The sequence below is a fragment of the Trichoplusia ni genome, chromosome 12 (genome assembly GCF_003590095.1).
Source record: "Trichoplusia ni isolate ovarian cell line Hi5 chromosome 12, tn1, whole genome shotgun sequence".
NCBI classification, from domain to species: domain Eukaryota; kingdom Metazoa; phylum Arthropoda; class Insecta; order Lepidoptera; family Noctuidae; genus Trichoplusia; species Trichoplusia ni.
In genome coordinates, this window is record NC_039489.1 from 11,970,277 (window position 1) to 11,994,991 (window position 24,715).

The 24,715-nt window shown below is 32.2% G+C and overlaps 1 protein-coding gene across 1 annotated transcript in view; it reads left to right on the forward strand.

The window, feature by feature from the left end:
- The window catches only part of LOC113499458, a 125,775-nt gene that overhangs the window by 95,690 nt on the left and 5,370 nt on the right, over nt 1-24,715 (forward strand). Inside the window, exon 3 of the mRNA XM_026879943.1 lies at nt 4,542-4,894. Coding sequence (XP_026735744.1) covers nt 4,542-4,625 — 84 coding nt within the window. The 3' untranslated portion in view covers nt 4,626-4,894. The remainder of the gene's footprint in view (nt 1-4,541; nt 4,895-24,715) is intronic.

The following is a 24,715-nucleotide window of genomic DNA, read 5'->3' on the forward strand; positions in this document are numbered from 1 at the left end:
CTTAAACTTAACTCATAAAATTGCTACACACGAACTTTGATACATTGTTCAAGAACACTAAAATTTATCTCTTCATTATGGAATAAAAACGTAGGACTTGACAGAAAATGAGGCATTTACTGTCTTTTACTATCGACTCCACATTTTTTATCAAACTCTTGAACTTTATCACAGTCTCAAATATTATTACAGCCATACATAGGACACAGATTATAATCCCTTTACTTACAAGTATCAATCTATCAATTTTCCCTACCAATCTTTCTCGTAACTTTCATAACCTTAAACTCAAATCAAAATAACCTGTCGCAACGGTCAGTACATCTTTCGAAATCCATTTCCCCTCGTAAATATGGCGGGGAATAATACTATGGGTAGCCGTGATATTGTAAATAGGCGTAAGCCAGGGACACCTGTGTTACGCATCCAGTGTGGATAAGACAAAAAAACACTCGCCTATCAGTGTGCATTGCGATGGATTTGTGTGGATATTACTTTAGTTGTTTTTTTGATATTTTATGTGGAAACTGAAATTGAGTTATTGATTTTCGACTTTTGTTTGCTACTGCTGTTTTTTGTATTATTTTGGCGTTGAAAGTAGATGTAAAGTTATCATTAATGTAATTTGAAAACACCGTTAACAGAAATGAAAAACCCCAGGCAAAGCTTGACAAAACTCATATGGGATTTGGGTAGCATTGCATGAGCTTTTCCAATGAATTTGATAATTTAGTCGCATCAAAACGATGTAATCAAATGATCTTGAAGTTGGGTGATTTTGCAGTTTTATGTTGTGCCGCCCTTCGAAGACTTAAAGACAGCCTTGTGAACTTAAACTGCACGATCCATATTATGATGACCGGTGCACAATAGTGAGACAGCATTACCGTCTGTCTCACTCGCGCATGCACACCGGTCGGCCGCTGCACGTGTCTCATGGAAACGGGTTTCGCTCGCGGACGGACCCAAGATTTTATTAATTTGTGTTTCTTATATTTTGTATATTACCTCTTCGCCGCTCCTGTGCGCCTGGTACCCGCCATCGATATTGTTGATAACAAATTGCTTTTCTTTGTTCTGTCATGGCGTCTTTTGTTTTGTTTAAACAATAAGGTCAAATAAAGCTAGTCTTTGCTACCTGATGTGATGAATGTTTTGTGACTTAGCTTGAGTGATTGGCCTATGTTTTTGCAGTGTCGTAGAAATATTACCGCTTGTTAGCTTGCTATTGTAATTTGTGGTTATATTATTTAAATCTATGTGCAAATGTATTGATGGTTTTTGCAACATTTAATTTATTGGTGCTGCTTGAATAGATGACATGATTAATTTTATTGGGACAGTATTTGAATATTATTTATCGTTTTGTAAGTGGGTTGTGCGGATTTTGGCAAGAAATAGCACATTAAAGCATTTATAAATTTACAGAAATTAGTAGGACCTAATATAATATCGATCTAGCTAAATATAGTCTATTTACTAAATAGCTAATATGTTATTCTCTGACATCATTCATTTTCATACCCAACAGTAAAAAAAACTCCTACAATTAGGATTGCAATCAGTACAGATTTATTGCAGAAAAAAACACTGCAATAATGTCAGTTGTAGGACACTCTATCCTACATTTGGGATATACAACAAAAAGTAACAGATACAAATGTACCCGTAATATTAATCTCGATCCAAGATTGTCAGAACACTGCCTCAAGCGTTTCGTTTCCAATATTTATGAAGATCCCTTTTAATCAAGGTAATCGACTCTGTCTGACCGATTAAAACCAACTCTTTTTATTTTCCGTCAATTTTTGTACTTCACAATACTTTGTTTGGAATCTTAATTTAATAACGATGTGTTTTGGTGATTGATGGAATTTTGTAATTGTCGATCATAATTTGTATTCATTGGTAAAGAATGTGTTGTCTTGGACATTTTTCTAATTTTTGATCTTACACTGGGTGCATAGCTGATCTATAATAAGTTGCTTCGTGTATAATTATCCAGACAGAATGATTGTTATGATTTCAACGGTCACGGGGTATTGTTAAAATCTTTAGATCACTGCAATTGTCACTCATTTGGCAAAAAAGAAATTAATCGCCAATGCAATCTTATTTTTAATTTTCAAATGGGAATTTACTCTTTGTTTGCCAATTTAATTTTTGTCAATTATATTTTTTTTCTGCCAATTTTACTGAGAATTTTCTGCCAATTTATAACTGTCCCTAACGGAAGCTTTTAGAAACAACCTTACGATTTGAAATGCAAGATTCCTTTAAGCTGTAAATAAGTCTTTCGAGACAACAAACGTCTATAATTATCGTCAGTAGCTAATGCATAGTTTGGGACTAAAACAATAAGTCATTCTCCTCGTTTGGCAAGCCTGGTCAAGCATAGCACATAACTAAAACAAATTCCTTATTACAAGAACATTATTAAAATTATTGTTGGACGTAAGTTATAGTTTGGTGAGGGCAATAAGCCTAGATTTTGTTGTTTTGAATTATCTTTGTAGAGTCGTTGGTAGAGACTATGGGTTTGAGTTTGTTTCGACATTTCTTCTCAGGGTTGTCAGTGAGGAAGGCCTAGAGTGATCTCAAAATTGAATGCACAGTGCTACGTATTCTAATAGCAGACTTTACAATGCAAATTTAGCACTTCTGTAAAGATCCTTTAAGTCACATTACTGTAATAAAAATAAATGCACTAGACAATTAAACGTATGACTGCATTACAAGAAAGAGCTAATTTTAACCTTTATTTTATTGACCTTACGTAGACATATATGAACTCATGATTGTAGATAGAACTTTTTGTCATAAGTATCATACTAACAATGTGAAAAAAATATGTTTTGTGTCTAAAAAGTGTAAAAAAAGTATAACCCTTCTTACCCTGTTCACGAAGATTTTTACGCCAGGTCAGTAATAAGTCAGATAGCTTTGTACCTAAACAGGTTTTAAGCTTTCGTGTCCCACAAACATTACAGTCTTGGTGTAGGACACAACACATTTTCAATGCGAGCTCACCAAGAAAAATGGGTCTTAAAAATTTTAGTACTTCGTTCACTTCAAGTGATCTATATAGCACTGTTTGCTTTACATGTATTCGTGTAGAGTCGTCAATCGGGTCTTTGCTGTTATGAGGCTTTTTGGTAAAACCTAAGTTGTTTTATGATTGATGCTCCCCAGACAAACGTTGTTAGTGTTTTGATGCTATGGATTAATAGGTATAATACTATAATGTAGATATTCCAACAGGATTTTTGTTATAACTAACGAAAATCTTATTCCTCATTTTTATTGTTACCTAATTTAGCTGTCCTATGGTAACGGCAGCAAAAGTTCAATACAATTCAATAGCTCCAAAGTTGATGTTTCATTCAAATCTGTCGGACAATTTCTTTGTATGTTCAATCATAGATCGTGTGGGGTATTTTGCTTACACAATCCGTAAACATTATACTCTTCTTCCATTCTCAGCAAGTCCACATTTACGTACTTACCACACATAAAAAGTTATTGGACAACAAAATCATTAGCTACTGCACATTTCTGTGGTCAAATCCCTATTGTTCTGACCACACGGGCGAACAAGAGATGTTACCTTACAAAATGACCACAATTGTTTTTGGAGAAAATAACAGCTTCCCAACATTTAAGAAGTTGTAAATTTTGAGTTAGCATTGTGCGACCTTATGTCTTGCCGTTCAAGTTGCTTTATGTCGGCAATCGGTTTCGTATCATCAGGAGAAGATATAACTTAATCCTTGCTGTAGTAGATGTCTTTAGTTTTTTAAGTGTTCCTTTATCTAAGGGTATAAATAGAACCCTATTACTAACGATGTATGATGTCACCAGACTGTATCTCAAAAACCTTGCTAGGTAAATAGTTACAATTTTCTCTGACGATGCATTTCTGTTGCCGCTATAATGAAAAATAAACACAAGGTTAATTAAAGGCTTTTTTATAAGGCTGTGTACGGAACCTTCAATGTCGCGAGTTTGACTGGCACTTAACCGGTTTCAAATCTTATCATACGAATTCTTTAATTTCCTTTGTTAATAGTCAGAGTAATAAAAATAGAGAAATCGTTGAATTTCTTAGTTACAAAACTCGCCAAAAACAAAACTAAATCAGTGTCACAGCCCACATAGCCATTATGCGCACGCGCAACGTAGGCGACAGTGCTAATAAACATTTGATTTATAACAAGAGATATAGGCTTAAATGCGTTTTTACTTTAATAGTCTCGTTCTTGATAGTCTATTTTTAATATTTTTTATTGTTTTCCAAGAGAAATAGGAATTAAGAAATCACTTTGATTCGGTTATAAGACTGTGGTCTTAACATTATGGTGCATCTATTCATTACTTTAAATGTGTTTGAATTAAATTTCAATAGTTTGAACATTTTAGAAATATTGTGAAACAAGGTGCTACATATTTTTAATTCCTAACTTCACCCCTACTTCCCATTACGTAAAGTCCTATCTGTAATCATAATTTAATATTAACCTCTTCTTATCTTTTGCCCACAGAACGCCCGTACTCAGAATCAGACATCGCCCAACCACCACCACAAACCCAGCAATGTAGAAGATCAGCCTCATCACCACCCTTAACCCTGACCCTCGACTCAGACCTGGACGACGATGTGTTCGCCCCAAGGTCAGACCGCACCAACGACCTATTCTCCACAAGAAACCTTGACATCTTCGGTTATGGCAGTCCTAGGACCCCAGCGGGGGTTTTGTTAAGTCCAAGGAGAGATAGGACGTTTACTTTTTCGGTGACCAGTGAGAAACATTGGAGGGATAAGGGCGGGACGGATGTTGCTGATGGAGTTAGTGATGGGTTAAGCGATACTGATAGTGAAAGAGATACTGATGAGGTGAGTGGAGATTTTTGACTGAATTTTATTTTAGTTGTTAATGTTGTTCCGTTGAATGGTGATGGCAAATTTTGGGACGTTTTTCTTGTGAAAGTTTATCTTTTGTAGGAATCTAACTGATGTCTTTGCAAGGCAGATCAATTATAATGTAGGTTCTCCTGAAGGCATGATAATTGAAACTTTAGGACGTTATCCGTTCGGTGTATTATATTAGATTGCAAAATACAGTAGGTCACTATTTGTTAGGAAAACCAGCAGCTAGAGCCAAACAATACTCTTAATATCGAAACGAAGCAGATTCCAGAATATAGTTTTGCAACTTAATTAGTAAAGGAAATATAAAAAAAATACGCAATTGAAAGTTTAATCAAAAATTAATTAAATACCAGACGGGCTACTGAATGCCAGTGAACGTGGAAAATCGCTACAATATTGCGCAATATTTAAAACAATACGCTAAATTGCTTTAACAATTTACAATGTTTTTGTAAAAACGACACGTGTCATTTTATCCTTTGTTTACTATGATTCATTGCTCCTATCTATTTATAGTGAGTAAAATACGTACTGTATAGTAAATTATTACAATAACATTATGACGTTATAATAATAGTAACGATTTATTTTTACGCTTGGATTAATGCATAGATTTTAATCTAACTAGTTAACAACATAATAATGATACGCGATAAAGATCTGTAGCTCCTGATTAAAAACTCAAGCTACACGACTGAGAGTTTGCTATGACTAAAGTGTAAGGCGCTCGGAGATTTTTTTAACTTGAAAGCGCATCGATATCTTCTTACTGCTTCGTTTAGATTTCGTTTCACTTTTATTAAAAATTGGAATAAAGATTTATAATAAACATGAAGTTAATGAATTTAAAATAGATGTTTGTAACTTAATCGAAATTATTTGATAAATTGCTATAATGGTTTAGAATTAAAGCTTTAAATTATTCCACTACATTTAATTTATCTTATAATTCGCAAGATACCATTCAGGGTAATCACAAAATTATTCCATCGTTTGAATTAAACTTGCAATAAATCAATACATCGGCCGCTCCTTCACGAATCAATTCAGCTACTATTTACATTTGGACTTCATAAATATTATGTTAAATCACTTTACTCAGAAGATATTTCGTAACAGAAATAAACAAAGACAGGTCATATAATATTTCTGCAATGGAGTTGTATTGGCAGAACGCCAATTCTCTTCACACCATATCATACAGACTCTGTAGAAATTGATAATACATTTTATTATTAATTATGTTGGAAATAATAATCATTTGTCTAAGTTTAGTTTAAATATTGTGAGTTTTGGCACCGCAAGTCACGGGAAATCGCCAACTTTACAACCGACTTTAAACAGAAGAAGGTTCTCAATTCGTGCGTATTTTTTATGGTTGTCACCTCAGAACTACGGGCTGGATATTACATACGGAAACCGATTTTACATTAAACGTAAAAGAGCTGTAATTTTTTCCCTCCAAAAAAATCATCAAGTTTGGCTCAGTGGATTTTTACATGAAGTCGGCTGTATGTTAATATTAATATTGTAAGTAAGACTATTGGAATTGTGGAACTTCCTTCTTTCTGACGCAGTCAGGTAGAATCAGGAAGTCTTCATATTGAGATGATATTCAACGTAGGCCTTTAATAATTGCTAACTATGTCACATGACACGTTTTGTAATTACGCTACCACCCACATGCGTATTTTCACCTACCAAAGTTTAAATTAATCTTCCCTATATTTGAATACAACGAACTTCCCATACTTTGTCAAATAAATCATAGTAAAAACTGTCGGCCCTTCGACCTAAATATGTCGAATAAACTATATTTAAATGCAAAGTAAACATCAAGCAGAAGAGTAGAAGGAAGTGGCATAAAATCCATGCCTTTTTCACAATTAGGAGATGAAGATCAACATTAAAATACTAAAAATATGAAATTTTCAATTGAACGACTTTCGAGTTTCGGCTGTCTTATTTAATTCCTGGTGTTTTTCTTAAAAAATAGACGACGGAGAAAAGTTTTATATCTTCATCCTAACAAGTAAACAACAAAAATGATGATAATTAGACCGTAGACAAGTAAGTAATAGTGAGGTTCTACCTATCTTTGGCAACAATGAGGTCCTAGCCATCTGAAATTAAATCATTGCAATTAAAGAGACGATGCTCTACGATGTGTAGTGCGCTGTCCCGCTTTTACAACTGTAATAATATTACATTAAGAAGTGGTATATCACCTACGCCAGTGTTAGGGCACTTCCTCCTAATCGTCTATGTTCCATGAATGTAAACACTCTATTTATATCGATCCGATTGCACAATATTAAGTTGGATTCATGTTGAGTGCTTGTTATTGTTTTAAACTCTTGCGCAACTGGTAATCCGATTCAAGTAGGTACTTTACGCATCACTGTAAAGGATTATAGCATTTATTTTGTAACTTTTACAGCATATTTTTTTATTTGTTGATTCTGTGTTATTTTTATTAATAATAATACATTATTATCTGTTATTCAAGTACTTTTACTTTTTTTGTTTTATTACGTAACTCAATAAATCATCGCATATTATTTATTTATTTTAATGATTTTAACATCTTATCATGATATTTTATTCGGCAAATATTTAGGCGATTTTTAAACATTTTAACTAATTTTAAGTCACTTAAGACTTAAAACGCTGTTTTCACTTCAATTTTTAGAGCGACAGATAGACAAGTTATAACGTTTCAATTAAGTTTAAAAGTTCATTCAAGATTTTTAACACAACGTTACATTTGAGTTTAAGACTAAGAATTCAAAACCATTGGGTGTTAATCATTTAATACCGTACCTTACAAACAGTCTATTAAAGAAAATTACAAGTCAAAACACTGATTTTTCCAACAATGACTTTCTCGAACGTAAAAGCGAAGATCATTGTACTATTTAGTGCCAACATTATCGCTAGTTACTGACAAACGATGATTTTTATAGGCTAGTGTGAAAGGATGACTCAGGCTCATAAAATTAACGAGCCTCTTTACAAGTGAGTGATGAATAAATCCAGTTTTATTTGCGGCCAGTAATTTTGATGGGAAATTGTCTGAAGTTAGAGCTTTACGAAGCAAAGAGTTTCGATGAGTGATTTAGCATGTGCAGTGTGTTTCTGTGTGAAGGATTTCAGGATGTAGGTATTTTGTCTTTGTATTCATTGTGGGATAAGCAGAGGTTGTGTTGTTTTGTTGAGTTACTTAATTAGACTGCAAATGAACGCGATTATGGATTCGGTATTTGAAGTTATGATTGTTGATTGTATAGTGTCGACATTAATAAAGATTTTGGAAATATTATCAGGCCTCTTTATGTTGTTTGCAATTGGGTATAATATTGTGCGTGTTTAAATGTTGTTGCAAACTATGTTTAAATGTAAAAGCAAATGTTTGACGTGAAATCTTTGAATCATTAATTAAAAATTGGCTTATAAACGGCGCAGTCATGAGCCAAAATTATAAACAGTATTAAATTGAAAAACCTTCTGTTTGAATTCGATTAAAAATAATACTTTAAGAAGCTCTTTTCTTAAAACTTAATAGCCCAAGTAATAGCCAAACAGTACCAAAACATACAAGAACGGGTCCAAACTCTACCTGCTTATGACCTTGTTGGACACAAACACGGTCTTATGTTTGCCAAGCAATAAACAGGCACAAGTCAGCTTTAGCCAACTGTAACAACACTGGCTTTAATGCGCGCTTAAAGTCCCGAGTAACGTTTGATATTGTGAAGAGTAGGGTTGGCGAAGATTGGCCACTGATATTTTTTTATAATTTATTTCATGAAACATTTTTCTTGTTCTTTGTTAATAGAGAGAATAGAATTGTTTTTTTTTTGTTTCTTAGAAGTTTTAATAGGCGTTGGATGTGATTAAATATTTTATGCTGTCATTTTTCATGTTACGTTTTTGTCTCCTGCTTGTGAGAGTGGTTTTCAATTGGTTTAAGACTTTTATCTCCTGAGTCAATCAACATTAACTAAGTCTTTTTAAAACTGAACATTGTATCAAACCCTGGAAACTGTAAAGTAAAACCGTACTCTTATTCATAAACTAATAGTAAATTACTTCTTTACTTACGTAACAATGAAACATTATCTATTGGGAGCAGGCCAAGTCAACTACTAAAATCTTACTACAAACACATTTTCCAATTTCGTAAATTTACAATTGGAATGCGATTTTGAGCTACGCAAACAAACCAACTTCGTATTTCAATAGTAAGTCAAAGGAAGAAGATTTATTATGACTAGAAGTACAGTCAGTAGTAAACTGTGTGTTGTATTATCTCAAGTTTCTCATAAAGTTTTGGTTTTTATGCCGAAGTAAACTTAGGACTTAATGTTTGAAAGAAGGTTTCTGAGGTATATGTTCCTTTATGTAGCTCCCATAGAAATTAGAGACTGCGTAATCATAATATTTTATCTCTACATTATTTCAAAGCAACATTTGCCTAAAGCCTAAATGATTTAGTTAACGCAACTGTTATTTAAAACAATACTTCATTATTTTTAAAACGTACATAATTTAACGAAAACCTTTAACATGTTTTTTCTTTTTTATGTAGTAATAGGACTAAACAATTAAAATAAAGACCACACCACTCCTTTTAGTTACAATGAACTTATTTTTTGACACTGGTGTGAAAATTTCTCCTTTATTTAAATCTACATTATTTTCACCTTACATCAATCTCATATAGAAAGAAAGAAAAAGAAAGAAAATAACTTTTATTATATCAGCTTATATAAAATTTAATATAAAATAAGCGTCAACAAAATTGATAAACCTAATACCAATGTATCTTAGCCAATCGTTCTAGCTGACGGTACCCATCCAATAATAATTTAGGCCACTCCACAACGTGCTGACAATACAAAACAAACTCTTGTATTAGTGTATCACGTTCAGCTATTCTCGTCACATCTGAATCACAGCGGGGGAGGAACAGAGATATACGTCTTAGATATACTTGTGCGGATAGATTGATTAAGATGGCGGACTTTAATTGATTTATGACGAAGTAATAATTAGCGCAATGTTTGTTATATTTATGGTAGAAAAAGAAAGTTATGAAAACAGTCACACAGTCAATAATACTAGTATGTGTGTAATACGTAATGATTTATACAAAAAATGGGGAAACTAGTTGCGTGCAAAAAATCCTAATCGGTACTAATTCTAAAGATCTATCTAAAAATTGGTTACGCCTATAAAAATTGTGCCAAAGTTACTGGGAACAGTTGAAACCCTAATATTTGAAATATCTAGTTTAAATATAAAACAAAACGACATACTTAGACCAAGACAGGTGCATCACTAAATAAATCATGCTTCTAAAACACGAAAACAAGATCCTCTCACAAATATTAAAACGCGCATAAAATTACACCGAGGACAATTTCTATAACCTTTTGTGTTTCGTCATCCATCTAATGTGTTTTCATATTCCAAGTTACGGAGAAGGGTCCTTACGATGTCTTACGCTTTTTGTGATCCGTGCCCAAACCCTTAGAGTCCCTTGAATTCCCTTTTTCATTTCGCATCATCTGTATTAATATTCATAAGTAAATTACACCGTTTTTAGGGATCAGAATTTAAGAATTGAAAGATTTTTGTCGTTGTTTTGTGTTGTTGCCTCTTTGTGTTCTCAAGGAGAAAAGTAATCAGGAATGGGTTTTGAGTAATCTTGAAGATGAGGTCGTATTTTTTCTTGAAAAAGGTTGTGAAAGAATGGAGTTAGTAACCAAGGAATAGATAATCGACCAAGATTATATTTACTACTTAAAAAACAACAGCGAAACAAAAACATATCAGGAGAATAAATAAACAGGTGTTAGCAGAATATTTTCAAATAATTTGATATAAACCACCAAGTGCCAACGGAATAGTATTTAAATCAGACATCGGAGAAAAAAGCTCAACATTTTAGAACGTCATCATAAGTACCTTAAAAATCTTAAAACCAAAATCCATTACAAACGCATTAAAATCATTGAAATCTGACACACAGTAACGACCTCTCACGTCTTTTGCGATCTCCATTACTTCCCTCAAAAGCACCCTTTCTTTTCTTTTCTTTTCTTTTACTTTTACCCCCATATCTTTTCTTTTATATCTTTTACCTGTTTCGTTTCGACGGCGTCTCGGATGATTGCTCTGTGTATAAGTGGGTCTCACAATGGTATGACATTTTCTTTTTAATACTTATTTCAAGGGTGGAGAGAGCTTGGATGAGTCAAGGAAGGTCTTGGAATGAATTTTTGGATTGAATTGAATTTTTAATTAGAGTATCTGATAAGATAGTGGTTAGCAACAAGACTGGAGATTAAGAAGACCTATGAGTGAAAATATTTTGACGTGGATGATTTATTCGAAAGTTTTCTTAAAAATATATATACTCGATATAGTTCCTCGTTCTTAGGATTTTTTTTTTGTATCATTTTCAAGATTTCTACTTCATGTTTTCAATTCTTAACATTTTTTAGAAATTCATCTCTTGGCGCTTGACGTTGCTTTATTAATCTTGGTGCTTTTTGCCAGTCAGACTAAATTTGTCCAAAAATATTTTTTTTTAATTGACTCAATTTTGAAACGAATAACAGAAGCATCCAAAAATGTCACCCTATCCAAATTAATTAATAAAAAATAAACAAAATCAGTCTAAGCCCTGAAAAGATCTTCGCACCCATAAATATTCATGGAAAAACAAAAAAGCCAACAAAACCGTCGCCAGTCCAAGACTTGCCTTGAAGTTATACCCTGAAGTGGAACGCCAGACGCTTTCGAAAACCTTCGGGAAACGGATCGAAAATAGAGGAGAAAAAAATCGAGACATGACTAGCGAGGTCTCAAGCGTCAAACCTTAAGTCTTAGAGGGATTGTGTTACACCGAAGGTTGATTATCCCTGATTAGATCAATACGAAAAGATATGGCAATCGAAAATTTTAAATAGTTCAAAGGCAAAGATTTATATGCCGATAAATATGGTTGCAAAATTTCTTAAGATAGTAGGCAATATTAGCTTTAATTATATTAATATACCTAATGGCATGCACATTTGAGGGTAGAAATTGTTTAAGTAATTCTAGAACACTTAAATAAAGAAATATTGAAAGGTAGTTCAAATAGCAAGAGTTAATCATAAACGGTAGTACAGAAAATAAATTAATGATCTAAAGAGCGCATTACAAACAAATTACGCTACCCTCACATATTAATAAATTAAATGACTTACCAATTTTTTACGAACTTGATTATTTTGAATTATTGTGATAATACACTAATTTGAAATTCTATCACAATTGAACATGAAAAACACAATGCCACACAACTGGTATTAATTCACAAACCAAAGTCAGTCAAAAAACAGCGTAAACTTAATTAATCCGAGCAGCGAATTTTACATCCACTGCATCAAACTGACGCGCGGTGGGAACTAAAGAAAAATTTCACATAGTTACAGAAAATTATATCTTCTAATATACATATAAAATTCCCATGTCACGATGTTAGTTACCGTACTCCTCCGAAACGGTTCGACTGATTTTTATGAAATTTTGTATACATATTGGGTTGGTCTGAGAATAGAACAACATCTATTTTTCATACCCCTTAGTGATAAGGGTTGCCCACACTAAAAAAATATATTTTATTTTTGGACGAAATGGTTTGTTTTTATTTTTTTTATAATGTGGCATTAAAAAATAAATACAACTAGAAAAAAACATCGGCAAAACAACGTTTGCTGGGTCAGCTAGTTTTTCTATAAATTTGATTTTCAATTATGTAGATAGAACTGTTACATTACAGTACGGTGTAAACAGTCCCCGAACCTTTGTTTCTCTCCACTCGGCGTGCCGTATCATTAACTCGAAGTGGATGGTGGATTTTTTAGACTTTTTAACGTTAATCTTTTTTTCTTTATTTATGAAAAAAGTGAGTGGTGTCACCGCTCCGTGATTCAAGAGGTAGAACTCAACGCGCTTAATATTCGCTTATACTGAATTAATTGGGGAGACAGGTGCCTGTAGCAAATTGTTGATGTTTATTTGCTTTGTGTTATTTATTTTTTTATGTTGAAATATTTTATTATCTTGAAAAAGTGAAATAAAAATTGTGAAATCGAAAGCATGGGGATAGAACCATGCCTTAAGGCAGCATCGCCGTGCTTGCTTATGAGCTTTCGTTTTATGATTTTAAATACCAGTTTTTCCAATATGTATTCTGCGTTTTCCAATATGTAATATGTGTCTGCAACACAACTATCTTTTTGATGACGAGTATCATCATTTTACTAATATTATAAACGTGGATATTTATTTGGATGGATGGATGTTTGGTAATCTTTCACGCAAAATCTACTGAATGAACATGGACGAATTTTAGTTATAACCATGATTAGAGCATAGGATAGCTTTATCATGCTTTTCGAATTGTAGTGGGTTTAGCCGCAGGCAACAGCTATGTAATCATAACTTCCGATGCTATTAATTAGGAATTGGTAAAGTGCATATTCCTAACTTTTAGTGCCTTCGTCCTTAGTTAATTCGGTACTTATCTGGTATCCATTCTACGACTCAATAAACATGCGGTCAATTATATAATCAAAAATAAATCACCATGTTCACACACCAAACATCACAATTGTAGACACCAAAGTCAATTCACAAACCATCAATTCCTTTCACAATTCGTCTCGACACATTATTGACCCTTCATCGCTATTCATTAATAACAGATACATTAACATGAACCCTTTAACACCTGTTTCTTTTCATGGGAATGACCATAATACTGTTCTCATTGTCAAATTGTCAAGGGTTATTGAATTTGAATGACGTAAGACGAATTTGTGTGTTGGCGTGTTGTTCTAACCCTTGTATTGTGTGAAATTAATTAAGTATTTTAAGTGATTATCGTTATGTAATGATCTCGATCATGTGCTTGCTCTAAATGAATTTTACATTTTTATTTATTTAGTAAGGTTACTGATTCGTATTTTCGAGATCGCCCAACTGGAACGTTTTTATTTCATGTTTTTATTTTTTCTTTTATTTTGGACGTTTCATTTTCTTTTTGTAAGAGCCTAGTTATTTAATCTTGCCACAACTGTATTAAAAAAAAAACATTTCAGACACGACATAAAAATTGCCTATCTATGTATTTTATTTTAAAAGTATTGCTACTTTTTTTAAGTACTTAATGCATTGTAGAAGGCAAATAAAGTAATTAATATTTATAATTTATACTGAAATGATTTATATCGTTATATAAGTCAACTAGATCTGTGTATAGCTGTACTTTTGCAACTCTTTTCAAGTCCCAACAAATACATGCGCAATAAAAGCCCTTGATATTAAAATTTCATATTTAAATTACATTTCCGCCAATTGTAAGACAGGTAAACATGTAGATATGATCAGAGCTCATAATAGGATATTGGATGCGACAGACTCCGACACAAAAGGTGAAATGATCAACAAATATAAATCATACAGTCCTTATGATATCGTAATGAAATCGAGCGACTCAGGGACTTAAGGGGAAGATGTCGTTTGCATTTTAGTTGGACAAGATATGAGAAAAAAAGTTCGAGAAAAAGATGAATCGTTTTTAGTGTGGCTGCAAGTTCCTGTTCCAAAAAAAAATCTAAAGACGAATTTTTTGTTCTGCAGCAAAAGCTTTCTTGTTTTTTTTCTTCTTGTCGCTCTCATAAGTTAGTCGTTAGAATCTCTTATAGAAACAGAATACTTTAAATAATTATTAAATAATGAGTAAACTCACGCTTATTAATCGGTAATTCCCAACGAAGTTCAGACCCAACCCAACGTTTCACGTTGTAAATCATAAGCTGGCTGGGTCGCGAATCTAACCAGTAAGCAATACAGTAAAACTCGCGACATTTATTCGAAACTCTTTAATAATGAAATAATTTACAATAACTTTAATTAATGCCTCATCAAACACCTCAAACTTCTAAACCAAAAACAAAAAGAAACAACAGCATCGCCTTAACGAATCCTTAACAAAAGGCAAAAAAAAAAGATCTGAATACAAGAAAAAATCGCAAGAACTCAACATGGGTGCGACATCATAATTCGGAGTTGAATAATAAAAAGATAAAAGACAACCATTGAGATTTCCCCCGCGTTCAGGCGCGTTTTTATTGCGTTTTCCATCAGATAAGTAAACCGGGGAGGAAATCATATGAATTTTATAATAAAGCTTAATTATTGGATAGATATGATGCTTGGATTACTGTTAGATTATAGATCGATTCGTAACAAGTAGCAGAAGTTGGTACCTGACTTGGTAGAAAACTTAAGAACATTTTAAGACGGTAACACGCGTAGTATTTAAATAGTGATTTGATATACATATTAAGCTTGGAAAGAGTGATCAATTTGATTAGCTGTCAAACTTAAAAGGTAGGTATTATTGATGTTAAACATTATCATTTAAAACTATTGCTTCCATAGTAAAAAAGAAAAAGTTGTATAGTTCCAGAAGAGACGTCTTTAAACGCAATGTGGGAATGAATGTAAGAATTAAAAGAAATTTCTAATAATACTAAACTGTGTGGTATGTTTTTATTATGAACTTTTGTGAGTCCGATTCATTTTTATTTATTTAATAACGGCTTACTAACGCGTTTCTATTGGGATAGCACCAACTAGGGTCCATAGTCCAACGTGTCAGCTAATTAATTAAATTAGTCGGTCTACGACGCGTAACTATACCTTTTTTTAAACAAATAATTAGGAATGTTTTTTTGTTATTTAAACACAATTTTAAATATGTTTAATACAAATTTTATTTTTTACCCAAAGAAAGAATACCTAAAGAAATATGAATCCAAGTAAACAAATACGATCTTCTTAAGGTAACCCCATTTTAATATCGCCTATCTCCCAATAAAACTTTTAAAGGCCTTCAGTGTGTAAAATATTTCGATAACAAATGCCTAACGCGTGGAGTTGTTATTAACAATAAATCGCATACGGCACCATTTGTCATATCAACACTTTTTATAAGTCGTTATGTTGTATTTTTGATGTAGGGAATGTTTAAGGGTGGAGTTTTGCAGTTCAATGCATGATTAAATTTATGTATAGACTGTTTTTTTAATGTAGAGTCTAATATGTGTTGTATTTTTAGAATTTAATTTTTGATACTTATAATTGAATGTGTTTTCTTCGGATGGGACATCATCAAATGGCTCCTCCCGCTTTGAAATGAGTGGAAGTCAGTCTTTTGACTTTTACTGACTAAAACCACCCACGTTCCTTCTTCTTTCGTGTACCGGGGACGCGGTTACCCTTTCGAGCAATCCCTCTGACTTATACTTGAAATTAAGAGTTTTATTCTGTAAAAAAAAAGGTAGTGCGAAAAAAAATGTTATAGAATTTTTATAGCGACAACAGAAAATTCTTATCCGTGGAAGTTTCAACTATCTAGCTGTCACGGTTCATGAGATATAGTCGTATCATACAGACAGACGTACAGTTACCAACGCTTCAGTGATAGGGTTCTTTTTAAACCCCTGTATACAGAACCCAAAATCGAATCAATATAAACCATAGCTATTACAATCAGTCGTACCTTGCGCAACAAAATAAAAATACCCGACTACCCTACGCCAGAGCATTACTGTAATCTGTGAAATAAAAACGATATTAAATTTAAGATTCTTTTTATACTAGAAGATGGAAAACGCGAATTTCATATCAGTAGTTAAAATAAAACGATGGATTTAGATGACGTAGGCACGTGTGGAGTGTAAAATATATCGGAGTATATAAAATTGTTTGGATGTATGTAAAATTGCTGATGCTTTGTGTGTGTATTATCATTTTGTTTTGTAGTTTACGTGAAAGAGATGTTTTCTTGGAATCAATGCAATTTATAGGACACACAAGTTTTTTACTTTTCCATAGCTCTCTAAGGCCTCTTTAAAAAAAACGCGCGACGAGCGCTGTACACAGAGTAATCATTGCTCCAGAACCTTTCTACAACATAACCGCGAAGTTCAGGGTCTTGTTTGGTTTTAGTTTGAGCTAACTTTTTCAATTTGTCTAGACTTTCAAAGAGACTGCTATCGATGAGTTCGTTTTGACATTTCTTCTCAGCGTAGGTCTACCACCTATCCTAGGAAATAAAGACATGATAAAGTGATGATATATCCTTGCATAATAAATCATTTCATATCATTGAATACTGTACTGCTCCGTAAATTCTGCTTACCCTACAAAAGAGAATGGGCCGAAATAGTCTCCTTCACTGAAACAGATATACAAAAATAGTGTCAAAGCATAATGACACCCATCCACAAAAACAACAAAAGAAACAAATGAAATCCTGTTATAATCAAACGGCTTAGCTTAAGTACATTATTTATTATTATTTCCTTACGAATGTAACCTATTTTATTGTACCTTTAACATTCGCAATAGAAACTTTACTGTTAACATAAAATGGGGTATAAAAGATTTGTTATAAAAATTAAACTCTTAAGAAATACGGAACCACCCTTATCGGTCGGCTGTAATCATATAATTCGTGTTATTGTTCCGAAAGCCGCCATCTTCGCCCGCCATTTTGTTTTAAGATTCGAACTTTAAAAAGTCGAAATAAAACGGCTGTAAAGAAGATTTTGATGATACCTCTTTTTATTTGAAAAGTGATGAGCTTTTTAAAATATTTACAATAAAAATGTTATTGTTACAAAGAAAATTATAATGCCTTCAGATATTGTTTTTTTTTTGTTGGAAGTCTTTTGAAAGTTTTTTATTTCGTGATTTCATTTATTTAAAAGTTGGAAAACGCCTGAAAAGTATAGATCGAAATATTTTATTAAAACGTAAGAAAAATCAGAATGACGTGGCAGTAAATTATTGATTGAAAATGATTCTAATACCGTTGCAAAAATTAAGTTTCAGCACATTTTAGCATTTGCTTGTCGTAGTCTATATCTGTTGGATATTTATAACCCATATTGTTTACAAAACTTCTTAAACAGTAAAAACTCTGCAATAAAATTGATCTCAAATACCGTTACATACATTAAATTAATAGTTTTCATTTCATTCAAGTATTATCCATTTAAACAATCTTCATTACATAAACACTTAATTTAACAGCCGTAACCAATTGAAATTATCGCCGATAATAATAAAAATTAACGTCAAACAAGAAAGTATAATACCTCTTTGGGACTCGAAACTCATTACACACTTTTAACTGTCAATAAACACGGTTTAACGATTTAAAAAAAGAATTAGAGGAATGACGTCATAAGATTACACGCAAGTAACAATTTGGGTGTGATGTATGATGCAGAAATACTAGTCGTATCAAAACTCCGATTTTACGTTCATTTTTTTAAACGACTCCCGCATTAGGGAATTTAATCCTTGCGTAACGGGGATTTCACAAACATACAATTCACATGCACAAAGACACCCAGACTCAGAACAAGCATTAGTGGATCACACAAACGTTTGTCCTACGCGGGGATCGAACCCGCGACAAAAGTGAGTTTGGCGTGATGACCTCGACCGCTCGACTATCCGTGCAGTCAATAAATCGAATTGTTATTTTTGAATAACAAACCTTCGTCTAAAATCCTCATGAAATAATCTACAAAAACTTATATTTTCAACTGTTTCGTTGTACATAGTGTTTCACATTTTATCTAATAGACAAACGAACGCCTAACGATTTTAATAATAGGTGGAATAGATGTAAGTTTTAACCTTCTGGTGTTAATACATGTCAGATGTCAAAGAATATTGGACAGAGTTAACCTTCTGTTGTTCATCTGCTTGTTGATAATGAGATTAACAGTTCACTATGACGTTTATAGTGATCGTCGCGTGCGCACATACAGGACGCATTTTATGTGATACAGGGTGTAAATAATTTAATGTTCGTCTGAAATTAGAGATAAAGTATTATTTGGTGTTTAACGCTAATCGCACGTTTTTTATTAGTTTTACAGTTGAAAGATTCTCGTTTATGGATGATTTTTATTTGTATGTAATCATAATGTATGAGTTTTATGTATGTATTGTATGGTGTTTGGTTGGGATTTTTTCCTTGCACAGTTTTGTTTTTTTTTTTCTAATTTTAAAACGGACAAACTTCTCAATTTGTACCATAGGTCTGGTATGTTATTAAAGGATTATGATTAATGTTTACACTTTTTCTGGACTATAAATATAAAACTTATTGTTTCCGTAACGATAGGAATCGTTGTGACCAACACTAACCCTTATTTTATTCTTTAATATTATGTACTAGCTGTTGCCCGCGACTTCGTCCGCGTGGTTAGAAGATATAAGTTATAATTTATACCTGCCTTCTATCTATCTATCTGCCTTTTATCTATCTTGTAGGATTCAGTTAGCGTTTGCAATGTAAGCGCAAAAAATGAGTTTTTTTAGGACCTCACATTAGAAACCTCAAAAATTGTAGTCTATGTGTTATTCTGATGTATAAGCTATATTGTGGTAAAGTTTCATTCAAATCCATTCAGTAGTTTTTACGTGAAAGAGTAACAAACATCCATACATCCATACTTACAAACTTTCGCCTTTATAATAGTAGTAGGATATTGATATCTTATTTATATTTCAAATAGACACTTAGATTCTACTATACGGTCACATACTTAGAAGAAGAATATAGCACTAGCTGCGCTCGTTTCCAAGCAGTACAGTCAACAGCAAAAGTCTTTTACACCAAATTTATAACAATATGAATGCAGTTGACATAAAATAAAGTCATAACAGATAATATATTCCAATCTATAAACACTTTATGATGCTCCACAATAGTTTATAGTGAATGAGATTTAAGTTTTATCGGCACTTGTTGTTTATGTTTAGGGGACGTCTGTTTTGACCATTTCGGTTCGTTTGTACATAACCCATGTTAAAAAAGAATAATAAACTCTTTTTTGTTCTGTTTTTTTTTCGAAAACATGAGACAGATGAAAATTAAATGGAGGTGTGTTGCTGTGGTTTAACGTCATAACTCATGAGCATAAAATGATAAAATTATTAAGATTTTGGACTTCGTTTCTGATCCTCAAACAGTTTACAGAAAATGTTGCCTGAAAATATGGTTTACTTCAAAAGTAATTTCTAGATTTTAAAAACAAAATGAGATTGACTTTATAAACATTGCATGTAATACACACTGAGTTTGGTTAACATAACCTACAAACATTTTTGCTTGAATGACTTGCAGATAATAATATATCAGCCTTAATAACCCCACTAACTTTATTACGATATTCGATATGACGAGACACCGATTAGTTGCTTACGACTTGACCGTAAATAATGTGAGTAAAAAATATTACTCACAAAAAGAATGATGAGTATATTTTTATTGTGACGCGTTTATGTTCGCGATTGTACTTTTCACGAGTGTGGTTCTGTAGCGACGTTTCGAAAATGGAATTGCAATAATTATTCATGACGGTGTATTTTTAAAATATGTATTTAATAGTGAGTTATAGATGTAATTAATATAATTTATAGATATAAGAAATTGTGAAGTTACTTTTAAATCTTATTATATCATAAATAGATCGAATAATATATAAAATAAAAGTATTTTTTATTTTGATAATAGAATGGACAATTCAATACTTTAATTAATAAAAAAACAAATCAATTTGTAAATTGAAATTAACGATAAGCGATAGCTAACTTTCGTTAAATTATAGATATAAAATAATAAAGTAAAAAAAAAGTTTCATTATATTCAGATATTTCACAAAAGCAATCAGTTTCGAATGACAAATCCATACGGAACCACAGATGACACATTAAATAGTGACGCGCCACGCTTCGATACGGTCCGATATGTATTTTTATGGTCGACTTTAATTTATTTGAGTCCTCGTAAATGTCAACTGACATATAACGTTTGAGAATATTATTTGTTGCGCATGCGACTTTTAACGATGCTCTTACTTGATTGCAGAGTTCTTTTTGTAATTTTTTGTTCAGGGGTCTACTATGCCATCCCACTAATATTATAAGGGCAAAAGTTTGTGAGTGTGTATGTTTGTTACTTCTTCACGTCAAAACAGCTAAACTGATTTAGATGAAATTTGGTATGGAGTTAGCTGACACCCTGGATTAACACATAGGCTATTTATTACGAGAAAATATCTTATTTCCTAACCACGCGGACGAAGTCGCGGGTAACAGCTAGTTGTATCCTAAAGTGAGAGTTGCTGTTGTGGAAAAGGGATGGCACGTTACAGGGCGTATAACGTCGTCTCTTTTCCACAGTTGATGACAGTTGCATTAGTTTTACTTATAGGGATGGTGGTAGACCCCCAAGAAGTTATTAGCGGATTGAAAGTACCGAGGGACAGATATGAGCGATTTGACAAAAATGTTTTTTTTACCTTTTAAGAATTAAATGGTTTGTTATAAAGAGGTTTTGGTTTCGTGATGCGTTTGTGAGATGTATAAATGGTATTACGAGTTGTAAAATATTTCTTTATAAATTACTACTATGTAATTATACAATACTTACTACTAAACAATTCTAAAAAAATAAATTAATAATACCATTTTGAATTACTCTTTGTAAATCAAACATCTAAGTAACTTAACCGTAAAAATCCAAGAATCAACCTTTATGGAAAATAAAACCTATTTAAAGATAAAGTCTTGGATTGAACAATAAAATTTTCAATGACGTTTGTGAAATGAGGTATTCTACGGTTTACATTGCTTTAGTAGCGATTTGAACTGCAAAGTACGGTTTAAGACACAAAGTTGCTTTATAACGGTCTGCAACCAAGTCTTGTATGATCTGACTGTTGAAGAAGTAGGTACCTTCTTTAATATCTTTATTTAAGGGTATAAGACCGGAAATTGTAGCACCGCGTATAAATTTTTCTTCGTCAAATTCTGTAATTATGTGGAGTGCAATGAAGGATACTCCATTGGCGTGAGAGCCTAACTTTAAAAAAATTAAATTACATGTTCATAAATTTATAAATAAATGATAAATAAAATAGAATAAAGAATTATTTTTCTTGCACCAAATAATGAAGTACAATTGAATGAGCACAATGTACTTAGTATATTACCCAAAACAGTAGACAAATATTATAATCAAAGGCAAGAAAGAATAAATTCACAGTATAGAGTAAGAGTTGCAGAAAATAATTTAAATCACGCTCAATTTAAACTACTTAGTTTTCTCAATGTACATTACTACAAACATTAAAACTGTCAAACGTTTAACTTTTAAACTAAAACATGATCCCATTTATCGATGTTAAACTTTTATTTGAAAAGTTATAACAGTTAGTTTTCTTACATTGTCGAATTTTATTGTTAGACTGCCGTAAATAAGATAATAATAAGAATGTTTCATACGTTCAGTATCGAAATGTTTAACTGGTACTTTTGTAGTGAAATATTGTGTTTAATATCACATAAGTTGGTGGGTAACAGAAGTTAAATAACCTCATAGATAACAGAGCAATGAGTGTTCAGAATTCGATTCTGTTTCGCCTGATTTAAAGTTGAAATTTCCTTGTATCAGAAAGCGAATAACCGGTTGCTTTTAATATTCCAGAAGTACGAGAATTTAAATTTGTATTTATTTTGGTAGAAATTTACTTGTAATGGATAGAGGTTCTCACTGTGTGGTATGAAACTCAGACCGCTTTTTTTTTAAGGCAAACTCCTAAAAAGCTTTTGTTTTCCAGCTAGATAGTTATTAATCATTCTCTTAAATATGCAACCGCATAAAAAAAAACAGTAATAATGTAAATACATACTAGACTGTTTCGCTTTAATAGATGAACCACTTATCATTAAGAGGCGAAATAAAATTAATATGAAAGTACAATAATAATGCTATATATATGTTATGTTAAACAAAATAGAAAACTCAAATATTAGCTATTTAACTAAATAGAAAATAAACCCTTTCAAAACTGAATTTTGTAGGCAGATACCAAATATGACTATTTAAATACATCAGATTCCAATTTGAAACATTAATAACTCTACCAAACGAAAAAAGTAAAATAAAATCATACTCATTTCCGAACTCTTTTCAAAGAATCTTTTATTTCGCGACATAGTAAATAACCTGATGGATTACAGATAAATAAGTATTCAAAATTCAATTCTGTGCTCCCTGAATTAGAGTTGAAATTTCTTTGAAATAAGAAAGCGAAAATCCGGTAGCTTTCGATATCGCAGCAGAACTCAATATTTGAAATCAAACTTAAGGCTATTGTGTTTCGGTTGAAATTCGCTTGGAGTTAAAAATGGTTTTTTCAAGTAGCAAGATCGGTATTGAGTGAAAATTATATGCTCGAATCCTTTGAACCGATTTGTCGTGAAATGTTGAACCGTTGTATTGTTCATCTTCAAAGGACTTTTTTCTTACTTTATTATTACGCTTCGCGAGCAGAAAATTGTAATACGATTGTTATTTGTTTGGATATATCGAGTTTCATTTTATTCGAAATGAGGCAGAGTGGGTATTATTGTTCATTCCACTGACAGTAAAGAAAAACTTGACACTGAATTTGCACCTGCTTTGTAACAGTAATTGTTCATTGTTTTGGTCAACTTATAATTATCAGAAGACTGAATATTTAAGAAAACCATACCGCAAAGCTAAAACCGGTAGCTTAGATAAGTAAAACTCGTTAACAGACAAAAATAAATGTATAATCCTATGTCAACAAGATGCCTACTTACCTATGTTTTGACAAAGAAATGATCAAAGAAAAACTACAAGGTAACCCTAATACAAATATTTACACAATATCACCGATATATTTGGGAACCCTTTCGAATCCCACAATAATATTTGGATAGTCAACAAACCAAATAGTTCCATAAACAATACCAATTTACCTTTGAACAACAAATCTGACTTCGGCTATCGAAATTTCAATCTAAGATCTAATAAATAAGTTACAATTTGTATAGAGATCCTTCATTTGATCTCCTTCCTCAACTCAATTTGAATCCTTATTTATGTCAGTATAGATTTCAAAATTGTTTGCGGTTTCATTTTCGAGGGTGAGCTACCGTTTCTCGGCATTCCAATTTGTTTTTTTATTTACTTCTTAAAATGTATGCAAATTCAAATGATTCCTCGCGATTGATGCTTTGTCGCTAGATTATCAGCTACACGTATATCTATCTCATTCTTCCTTTCTTGATATTTGTATTTGCATCTCTTTTTGTCCGTCTCGTAATAATGAAAGCAATTTGTTGGTCTGGTATTCAATTTGGCAAAGCAAAATTAGGTATAATAAAATTATACAGATTCTTGCTAACGTTTCGTATAAGAGGATTTTTTTTTTAATTTTGTATGCAATAGGGTGTCTTTTACCTGTGGTTAGTAATCTCTTTAAATTAGGGTGGCATACTATACTGTACGCTTTGTTGGATTATTCGCTTTGAAAAGCTTTGAATTCGATGCTAATTGTATCCAATATGTTATACATAATAAATTCGTGTGTATAATGTGAGCGTCTATCTCGAAATAATTTTTATTTTATCACAGAAATACTTATAATATATTAAATGAACTAAACTTTATCGAAACAATCGTTATTTTAACTTTTTCATACGTAGTACAAAACAGAGAATGTGTTTTAGTTACCAGTTTTCCGTAAGGGCCATAAACTACTCCCCAGGGGTACCACATATCAAAAATATTGATTTAATTTCAAATAGTTGGCCTGT